General features: G+C 42.0%; 1 protein-coding gene across 1 annotated transcript in view; it reads right to left on the reverse strand.

The window, feature by feature from the left end:
* Positions 1 to 7,143: 7,143 nt before the first annotated feature.
* LOC122563375 overlaps positions 7,144 to 11,238 on the reverse strand; it is a 38,326-nt gene continuing 34,231 nt past the window's right edge. Inside the window, exon 5 of the mRNA XM_043717115.1 lies at positions 7,144 to 7,518. Coding sequence (XP_043573050.1) covers positions 7,229 to 7,518 — 290 coding nt within the window. The 3' untranslated portion in view covers positions 7,144 to 7,228. The remainder of the gene's footprint in view (positions 7,519 to 11,238) is intronic.

The raw sequence follows: 11,238 nt of genomic DNA on the forward strand, positions 1-11,238 counted from the left end.
GGAACAGAATTCCAAACCTCGAGCACATTTTGAATGCAATGTTAATCTAATTCTTCAACAAGCTGCATCTAATAATCTTAAACTCCTCAATCAACAGAAATCTCTACCTGCCCTTCTTGCAAACTTAGATTACTCACCCCTAAATTTCACCAATTATAACCGTGGATTATGTAATTCACCTTGTAATCTATTTCATGGTAGACCAACTCTGCACGTTCCCCTGCTCCACCTCCTCATCCCCACTGCCACCACACACCTCCCGTCCAACCCCCACAAGGCCACTGTGTCCTTCCTGATGCCTGGTACATAGGACTGCTCATCGTATTCCAAGCGTGATATGAGCATGGATTTGTAAAGCTGCAGCACAACTTCTGTCCCCTTTTAGACCTAGAAGTAAAGGTTGAGCATTCATTCACCTTTTTGATTACTTTCTGACCCATTCCAATACATTTTAATCATCTATCTGCATTGATCCCCAAGTCACACTGGACCTCCGTGGTATCAAATTTTCCACCATTTCAACAGTATACTGTTTAACCTTCTTAAGTGGATGACCTTACACTTGCTGAGTAAAATCACTTGCTAGTTTTGCCCAGTCCATAAATCAATGAATATCTCTTTGTAACCATATACATCTATGATCAATGCTTATGCTACTTATCTTTCAGCCATGAATAAACTTGGATATGTCACAATCCCAACTTCATTAGCTCAGTCTCTCTTCTGCCAATTGCAGCCTCTCTCTCTGGATATCTTGCTCATTTAACTCCTGCTCCACTTTCCTGAGTGTTCCTTGCTCCCTCAGCTCTGATAACACATTTCTACCGATTTCATGGTCATTGACCTCCTCCTTCCCACTCCACCTGAACCACTGATGTTCAGGGACCAGCTCTGCTTGTAACCTCTTGTAGATTGCTCTCAATTTGACCAGCATGGAGCAGGAAGCTAATGACAAATCATTACTGAGGTCCCATTGTTGGTAGATTCTTTGCTTGATTTCAGTCTATTGTTATGAAGTTGAAGGCGTGTACTTTGCCTTTAAGAAAGTGAATGCTGTTTGCACTGAGCTTACAAGCACCTGTCATATGATTAGCTAGCTGTCTCAGAGTGTACTGGAAAATTGAAAATATGTAACATTTGGCTGTGAAATAGATACCTGAGTAGGTTGGTGTTTTGACAACAATATGAATTCAAACAATCAGTTTAAATTAAGCCCCAGGATACTAAACCCAATCGAATTTGAATTTATTACCTTGCCAACATCGAATCAATGAGAAATTCTGATTTTGGGGGATAAGAAAAAGCAAGCAGTTTGAACGTCAGACAGAGTAACTGCCATTGACAGAATAACTGCCATTGAAGCATTCTCTATCAAATGTACCTTTTCATATAAACATACTTGCAGTAAAAGAAGGCGGCCCAGGGAGATCTTCAGTCAGAAGAAGACAGACACCGATGACAATAGCGCTGTCTGGTTTTGAAATTGAGTTGAATTAATTTTAATAAGTGTTTTATTGGAACAGAATATTGTTATAGAGTTGGAGACAGATAATAAGTAATTAAGAGAAAGAGGTGCTTAGAGTTGTGAATAATTGTTGTTTAATATTCGCTTTTAGAGTTAAGGAATAAACTGATATTATTTTCTTTAAATATTAGAATTTAAGAGTCCCCTGCTACTCATACTTTAACAGATTACAAGACAAGGTGAGTTTTTCTGTGTGTTTGGTTTAATTACCAGAAGGGTTCAATGCCGTGTCGTACCAGAATCCTGCTCCCTCCCCTTAAAAACCATTTGAAACCCTGGTTTCTCAGCCTGCTTTAGGAACTATTCTGATAAAAAAGTCAATAAGTTGAAAATTACTCAGACAGGATCTAAAGGAGAATGCTGGAAGTCTGAAATAAAAGCAGAACGTTCTGGAGCTACTTAGCAGCTCTGGCAGCATCTGTGGAGAGAGAGAGAGAACAAGAGCCAATGTGGAACCACTCCCCAGCACTGGGGTACCTTCAGGGAAGAGAGAGAGAGTCAGTGTGGAACCACTCCCCAGCACTGGGGTACTTTCAGGGAAGAGAGAGTCAGTGTGGAACCACTCCCTAGCACTGGGGTACTTTCAGGGAGAGAGAGAGTCAGTGTGGAACCACTCCCCAGCACTGGGGTACTTTCAGGGAAGAGAGAGAGTTAGTGTGGAACCTCTCCCCAGCACTGGGGAACTTTCAGGGAAGAGAGAGAGTCAGTGTGGAACCTCTCCCCAGCACTGGGGTACTTTCAGGGAGAGAGAGAGTCAGTGTGGAACCACTCCCCAGCACTGGGGTACGTTCAGGGAAGAGAGAGAGTCAGTGTGGAACCTCTCCCCAGCACTGGGGTACTTTCAGGGAGAGAGAGAGTCAGTGTGGAACCACTCCCCAGCACTGGGGTACATTCAGGGAGAGAGAGAGTCAGTGTGGAACCTCTCCCCAGCACTGGGATACGTTCAGGGAGAGAGGGAGAGTCAGTGTGGAACCTCTCCCCAGCACTGGGGTACATTCAGGGAGAGAGAGAGTCAGTGTGGAACCTCTCCCCAGCACTGGGGTACGTTCAGGGAGAGAGGGAGAGTCAGTGTGGAAGGCAGGAAGAGAGAAACAGAGTCCACCTCTGGAAAAGTTCAAAAACAAAAGGGGGGATGGTTCGGGCTAAAAGGAGATAATAATAGGGCATGTGGAGAAAGCAATGGATCTAGAGAACAGCAGAATCGTTACCGACAGGTACCGTTTGAACAAAAAACTGGGAATGAAAGAAATATTTGGATCCATGGATGGTGAGAAATAGGCAGATAAAGGGGCAGGAATGGCATGTCATGTACTCATGTGTGATGGGAAAATTACTCAGGGGGAGGTGACAAGGAAGTTGATCAGAGTATTGCAGAGATAACTGCCTGTTCACAATACTGAATGATAATGGACTAACAAGGTTTTGCTGGAGAAGCACATAATCCTTTGAATGTGGAAGAAGGTGAGGACAAGGGAAATCTTATCATGGTTCTGGGAGAGCAAGGGGAACGGGTGAGAATGAATGCTGTCCCATGGGAATCCTGGATAAATCAGAATACTTGTTTCTCTATTTTCTCTACATTGAGCTCAAGGGTTGCAGAGCTGGAGATTTTCCCGATTCATTCATCCAGTGTTGCATTCTGACACTCTCACAGCAGGTATAGTATTCAATGTATTTCCAGCACAGACACATGGCCATTCAGCCCAACTGATCCATTCTGGTGCTTACACTCCACTTCTTTCCACCTCTCCTCAGCTAACTCCTGTATGTAAGATAGAGACACATTGTAAATTTCTCCATATTCTCCTCTGAGTCAGGCACAAAAGACACTTCATTCTGTCAATGTCCATGTCCAACATCAGCTATCCCGTACCTCTCCATAGTGAGGTTGACTCTTCCATCTCGGTCACCCCAGCACCACACAATGCTCCCTTCCCATCCTATGCAAGAACAAGAGATGCAACCTCTGCCATTTTTATCTCTCCCTTCTCTCTATTCACAATTCCAAATGCAGTCAATTCTGCTACAACACGTGCTTTCTCAATGTGAATTGTCTATAACGCGACTGAAGTATTTCGACCATTGTTTGTAGAATGTGAACTTTCCTTACCTGTGTTGGCTATGACAAGATTTCAATCCCATTGGTTTAAATGGCACAGCTATTACGCTATTTTCTTATAATGCAGGATCACAAGGTAATGGAACTATCGCCTTATATCAAAACAGACTATAGCCCTTCCTTTCCAATTTCTTTTCATGCATTAGTGAGTACACAAGTTTCTGGTATAAGCTATCTGATTGATGTATGTTTAACATCATTTATTTTAAGGTTGAGTTTTCTATGTGAGGGAAGTTAATAATTAATTTGTAAGTATTTCCATAGCCATGGTGACTTATTTTACAGCAGCATGTGAGACTCCCTTTGACAGCATTAATTGGTTTTTGTTTACCAAATAATGTTTTGTGATTTTAGAATCACATTTATTGTCATGTATACTCAAGTACAGCAGTACAGACGTACAGTGAAACGTTTGCAATGTCACTGCTCACGGTGCCAACTTAGATACAAATCTTAGATACAAAATAGAGAAATAAAGAAAACAAGGTTACATTACCTGACAGTGACTCATGGCTTAAGTTAGAAAATAAGAAATAAGTTAAAAGAATAAACATTACAGTCAGATAAACAGATTACAGATGAACATCACATTGTAGTAAATCAGCACAGGGGACTTCCATGTGTGGTCTGACTTGCCTTGCATGTCGTTGACCACCACCGGTAAAATAATCCCACTCCGCTCCAGCCCACAGCCCACTCCGCTCCAGCTGACAGCCCACTCCGCTCCAGTCCACAGCACACTCGCTCCACCCCACAACCCTCTCGGCTCAAGCCCACAGCCCACTCCGCTCCAGCCCACTCCACTCCAGACCACAACCCTCTCCGCTCCAGCCCACAACCATCTCCGCTCCAGCCCACAGCCCACTCCACTCCAGCCCAAAGCCCACTCCGCTCCAGATCACAACTCACTCCGCTCCAGCCCACAGCCCACTCCACTCCAGCCCACAGCCCACTCCGGACCAGCCCACAACCCACTCTGCTCGAGCCCACAACCCTCTCCACTCCAGCCCACAGCCCACTCCGCTCCAGCCCACAGCCCACTCCGCTCCAGATCACAACCCACTCCGCTCCAGCCCACAGCCCACTCCGCTCCAGCCCACAGCCCACTCCGCTCCAGCGCACAACCCACTCCGCTCCAGCCCACAGCCCACTCCGCTCCAGCCCACAGCCCACTCCGCTCCAGCCCACAGCCCACTCCGCTCCAGCCCATGGCCCACTCCACTCTAGCCCACAACCCACTCCGCTCCTGCCCGTGGCCCGCTCCTGCCCATGGCCCACTCCGCTCCAGCCCATGGCCCATTCTGCTCCTGTCCACAGCCCACTCCGCTCCGCTCTATGCCTCCAACCCACTCCCCTCCACTCCTGCTCTTATCCACTCTGAGGTAAGTTTTCTTTTTATTAAAAGTAACTTTAGAATCTTAGGAATAAAAGAGAAAGAGAATAAAAAAAAGTAGATGTATGATGTTTCCTACTCCAGCATTACCATTTATCAATGTTGACTATCATGCTTTAAGTTTGCTCGAATGTTTTACACTGAGTGCTCTGCAAAGTTTAAGGGAAATACCCATGATTTAGAGGGAGATAGTTCTTTCTGGTTAATTTGTTTTGGGGTGGTTCTGTGAAGTCTTTGGACAGAGATGGTTGCATAGAACAGTGCTTCTGTAAAGGTGAGAATATAGTAAAACTAGACTTTCATTAAATAGGGAGTTATTGATAATCCCAAGTCAGAAGTGTTGGAATAAAACCCTGAACAGGTTATTTGAATTTGAATGATTTAAGTTCACATGTATGATAACTCCACAAAGAAGACCACAGAAGGGCAACAGATTTCTTTCCCAAATGGATGTTAGTGAACCAGATGGATGACAATAATTGTCTTTAGGCTAACTTTTGATCCTAGAATTTTATTGAATTAAAAGTTCACCATTTGCCATGATGGGATTCAAACCTAACTCCACAGAACATTAGCCGAGGGCTCTGCATTACTATTCCACACACAGGAAGCTCCAACAAACGACAATGGAACAATTGTAACAATGTTGTCACTTTAAGAAATTTATTTTGTCCTTGTTTTTTTTGAAGAGAGCTTGTACAGCAGAAGCACCAAGATGTTTCTAAGAAAGTTAATGATTTGTGAGGCCTTGATGCTTTTTTAAAATTGGAACAATAGAAGTCACATGGCCAGCTCAGATACAGATTTCCACTTGTTGTTTTAGTTTTCAGGTTTAATTTTAAGCAGAAGCTGTTTGGAGTCTCAAAAGAGTTGGAAGCTTCAGTGAATGTCTCCTGGCTGCTACTTGATGTTGTTTCCTCCTAAATTAGAGAACTGCATGTAATAATCTGTGTCTGAATTGGCCTTTTTGTCAAGGGGTGTTTATGGGATGTTATTATATTCGAACAGTTAATATTATTATTATTCGGTTAAGTTTTCCAATGGTTAAGTTATTCTTGTTTTTGTTTGTATTTTAATTGTAGTGTTTTAAAAATTCTGTTTTGCTTAATGCTGAGTAGTTTGACCAGTCACATCACATCTGAAACATGGGACTTCACATCTAACTTTAAAATAAGAAAGAGTTAGAATCTAGGCTACCATTTTAAAATATATTGAGGGTCCATAACACAATGATGAGATAATCTGATGGCAGTGTTGCTGATTGAGGGATAAACAGTGGCCAGGATACCAAAAAGAACTCTTTTTTTCAGTTTGTGATCTTTCCACATTACCTTTTTAAAAACTCATTTATGGGTTAAGGGAGTCGCTGGCTAGGCCAGCATATATTGCCCATCCCTAATTGCCCAGAGGGCAGTTAAAAGTCAACAGTTAACAGCCCCTTTGCAGTGGTTCCAGAGTCACATGTCAGCCAGATTGTGTAAGGATGGCAGATTTCCTTCTCTAAAGGACTTCAGTGAACCAGATGGGTTTTTATGAAAATTGAGAGTTGCTTCATGCTCATCACTAGACTCTTAATTCCAGATCTGTATTGATTTCAAGCTTCATTGATTCAAACCTCGGTCCCCAAACCATTAACTGGGTCTCTGATCAATAGTCTACCAATAATACCACATGGCCATTGTCTTCCCACAAAAATACCTTAACATTAAGTCCTAAACAAATCCATCAATAGAGCTCTCCCTCGCAATGGAATGAAAGACTGGACACTGTGCTAAACTCTCCAGACTGGGATATACGTACACCGAACAGAGCGCTGGTCTGGATAGATAGAATAAGTGTGCACATCAAAACTTGTCAAGATTTTTGAGTTAGCTGCATGAACACATGTAAAAACATTTTGTTTTGACCAAGTGTCAAACTTCTACATAGTTGGAAAAGCACAGCAGGTCAGGCAGCATCCAAGACCTCATTCCTGATGAAGGGCATATTCCCAAAACATCGATTCTCCTGCTCCTTGGATGCTGCCTGACCTGCTGTGCTTTTCCAGCAACACACTCTCGACTCTGATCTCCAGCATCTGCAGTCCTCACTTTCTTCTTCTACAGAGTTGGCAATCTACACTAAACAAAAGAATTTTGAAAGTTGTTTTGTCCAACTAAATGATTTATTGCTTTGGAAAGGTAAAGTACAGCTATGGGAACTTTGCCAGCAATATACGGATGAATAAAATTATGGTAGCTCCTAGCAGTGCAAAGAGTGCAACAACTATACAGCTAATTAAACCTATGGTCACCACGAGTTCCTCCACATCAACAGTGTTGTTTACATGAAACTTATGGGCACATAAGCACCTACAACCCATTATTAGAACAGAAATGACAAGTGCCAAGTGAACTCCCAAGAGTAGAAAGACATCACGCTCTAGATGGTTTTGTCGGTGGGATTGTACTGGGTCTGGTGTGGGATCTTTTTTTTGAATCTCTGCAAAACAAAACAGAAAAAGTAGGTAATATTTTAAAATGAAGCCTCCAAAGATAACGCATGTGGATTGAACTGCCAGAGAAAGTGGCAGTGCAGGTTCAGTTCTAATGTTTAAAAGCATTTGGATAAGTTCATGAATAGGAAAGGTTTGGAGGGATAGTTGCAAAATGCACACAGGCAAGACTAGTTTAGTTTGGGATTAAGGTCAACATGGAGAGTTTGGACAGAAGGGTCTGTTTCCATGCTGTATGACTCTATGATTCTACAACACCACAGTGTTACCAGACCATGGGGCAAGTCTCTCATCAGAGAGAGATGACTGGCGTAGTCTTAATCTGAAGGTCACCACGCTCCAGGCAAGGGCAGAGGTTGAGAAGGAGAGTTTTTCTTTGAAACTGAAAGAACTGCAGATGCTGTAGATCGTAAACAAAAACAGAAATTGCTGGTAAAGCTCAGCAGGTCTGGCAGTATCTGGGGAGAGAAATCAGAGTTAATGTTTTGGGTTCGGTTCTGAGGAAGGATAAATGGACCTGAAACATTAACTCTGATTTTACTTCACAGTCAGTGCCAGACTTGCTAAGCTTTTCCAGCAATTTCTGTTTTTATTCTTCATGGTAGCCTTGGCCAGTGTGGGAACTGAACCTACTCTGTCAGTGTCTATGTACAAGAAAATGTAAGGTACTTTGTACAGTAATAAATCTGCAATTCCAAGTTTGTCACATGCAGCTGATATAGCTCTCTAGGATTGGGTGGGGGATTTTAGTGTGAATGACTTCATGTTCAAAACATTACCAAACATTGGAAGAATTGCTGATCACCTATTGTAAGATGGACAAGCAAACAATGCAAATATTTTACTTGTAACAAAATTCCACAAAAAGCAATGATATTAATGACTACACTTTTCAACAGTGTTGATTGAAAGACTTGGTTAATTGAGAGACTGCCCTTTTCTGCTTTAGTTCAAATAAACTCTTAATGTCCTGCGTGGCTGAACAATTATTCAGTTGAAAAGAAAAATACTTTGGCACTTCAAAAACAAAAAAACTGACTTTAGACTGAATGTAGAAAGAAAATGAGCTCCCCACCTTAAGCTTTTTAAATGAAATTTTTTGAATGTTTCTTGACTGTGGCAGCATTTCAATTCTGGCAGCATCCTTTCAAGAAGGGGGGTCTTATGCTTCAAATTAAGGGCATGAGTGAGATACTCCTGGAGTACTGTGTACAGCACTGGTCAATTCTTTTTAAGAACTGAAACAGGTGACATTGAACAGACTGGGGCCTCTTATCTCTGGGAAAAAGAATAGTAAGAGGAGTGCCAAGAATGGGAATCTGTCAGTCACATGGAGTGGTTGAAGTAGAAAGGATGGATTCCTGGGAGGAATCATGAGGAAGAAGATAACAGCGAGGGATAGAGAGAGGAAGAGGGCAACAAATAATGAGACTCTGGTATTGAGCAATTGGGATGTCCGTGTTGATTCGGTCGTCTGAGATAGAAACAGAAAGGTCTAGGAAGGGGAGGGAGGAGCAATTGGACCAAGCAACTGGTTTCTGTAGATTTTTTTGCTGTCCATTTCCTGTTATACCTGTTTGACAGTAACACCAGTAGTAGCAACAATACACTGAGTATAAATTGCAATCAGAATGCTGGACGTGGGTTGTTCATTTCTGGTTTGTACATTCAATCAAGAATCAGCCTTTGTTTTTAAAACAGCAGAACATTTTTCTAACTATTCAGTCACATGGGACTTTTAATGTTTTCTTGAAAAAAGGCAAAAAAGGGAAACGGTTCAGACAAAGTATATCTATCACACTTTCACTGGAACTGGGAGGGTTGTTTTATGAGGAAAGGTTGGACAGGCTAGGTTTGCACCCAATGGTGTTCAGAACAGTAAGAGATGACTTGGACTGAAGCCTATAAGACCATGTGCGGTTCTGAGAAGGGGGAATGTGGTGAGGATGTTTCCTATTTGGAAGAATCTAGAATCAGGAGTCATTGTTTAAAAATTAGGGATTCCCATTTATACAGAGTTGAAGTGAATTCTTTTTATATCAGAGGGTCATAAGTCTTCAAAAACTTTTCAAAAAGACAGTGGAAGCAGAGACCTTGACTATTTCTAAGGCAGAGGTAGATAGTTTCTTGCTAGGCAATGTGGATTTGAGGTTACAATCATACCAGCCATGGTCATATTAAGTGGCGGAACATGTTTCAGATGCTGAATGGCCAACTCTTGCTGTTTATTCTGATGTATCCCAGAAAATGTTTTTCTGCATTTTTCTAATACTTCAATATTCTGTTTGTAGCACGCAGTTTGGAGCTACCCATAGTACTCAGTATGCAGATCCATGGGGTCAATTTAAATTTAACTTTGCCTTTCTGCTTTTGTATTTTCATCAGTTAATAAACTACTAGACAAGTGAGCAAGTGACCACAAACTCAAGTGCTGTTTGAGTTCTTATAAAACAATCTTATGTTAACCAACAGATTTCGCACTTGTGCCCATGTTCAAATTGAACAAAATGATGTTTTTGTCCAATCCTGTTTCAGAGTTAATTTAAATTTAAATTTTAAATATTATCTATAAAGTTTGAAATTGGAGTAAGGCCAATTTGGACGGTATTAGGCAGGAACTTTCAAAAATTGGTTGGGGGAGGGTGTTCGCGGGTAAAGGGACACTTGGGAAATGGGAGGCCTTTAAAAATTAGATAACAAGAGTTCAGGCACACTATGTTCCTGTTAGGGTAAAGGGCAAGGCTGGTAGATGCACGGAATGCTGGATATCCAGAGAAATTGAGGATCTGATCAAAAAAAAGGAGGCAAATATTAAGTATAGACAGGTGGGATTGAGTGAATCCCCAGAGGAGTACAAGGGCAGTAGGAGTATACTTTAAGAGGGAAATTGAGTAGGCAAAAAGGGAACATGAGATGGCTTTGGCAAATAGGGTTAATGAGAATCCAAAGAGATTCTTTAAATACATTAAGAATAATTATGGAAAGAATACGGCCCCTTCAGGCTGCCTATATGTGAGATCACAATAAATTTGTGAAATACTAAATGAATATTTTGCGAAAGGAGTTACCATGGAGAAGAATATGGGAACTAAGGAACTTCGGGGAGTTAAATAGTGATAGCTCGAAAAGTTTCCATATTACAGAAGAAGAGGTGCTAGAGGTTTTAAAAATGCATAAAGGTGGATAAATCCACAAAAGCTGATCGGGTGTATTCCAGAACTTTGTGGGAAGCTAGGGAAGAGATTGCTGTGTCTCTTGCTGAGATGTTTATATCATCAATAGCCATGATTGAGGCGTCAGAAGACTGGAGGGTGGCTAATGTAATGCCATTATTTAAGAAAGTTGGTAAGGAAAAGTCAGGGAACAATACAGCAGTGAGCCAGATGTCAGTGGTAGGTAAGTTGCTGGAAGGGATTCTGAGGGACAGGATTTAAACACATTTGGAAAGGCAAGGACTGATTAGGGATAGGACTGCTTTTTGTTATTTATATCAATGATTTGGGTGTGAACATAGGAGGTATGGTTAGTAAGTTTCTGGATTAGCGGTGCTGGAAGAGCACAGCAGTTCAGGCAGCATCTGAGGACAGGCAAAATCCGAGGACAGGCAAAATCGACATTTCGGGCAAAAGCCCTTCATCAGGAATAAAGGCAGAGAGCCTGAAGCGTGGAGAGATAAGCTAGAGGAGGGTGGGGGTGGGGAGAGAGTA

Source organism: Chiloscyllium plagiosum, chromosome 27, assembly GCF_004010195.1.
Source record: "Chiloscyllium plagiosum isolate BGI_BamShark_2017 chromosome 27, ASM401019v2, whole genome shotgun sequence".
Taxonomy (NCBI): Eukaryota; Metazoa; Chordata; class Chondrichthyes; order Orectolobiformes; family Hemiscylliidae; genus Chiloscyllium; species Chiloscyllium plagiosum.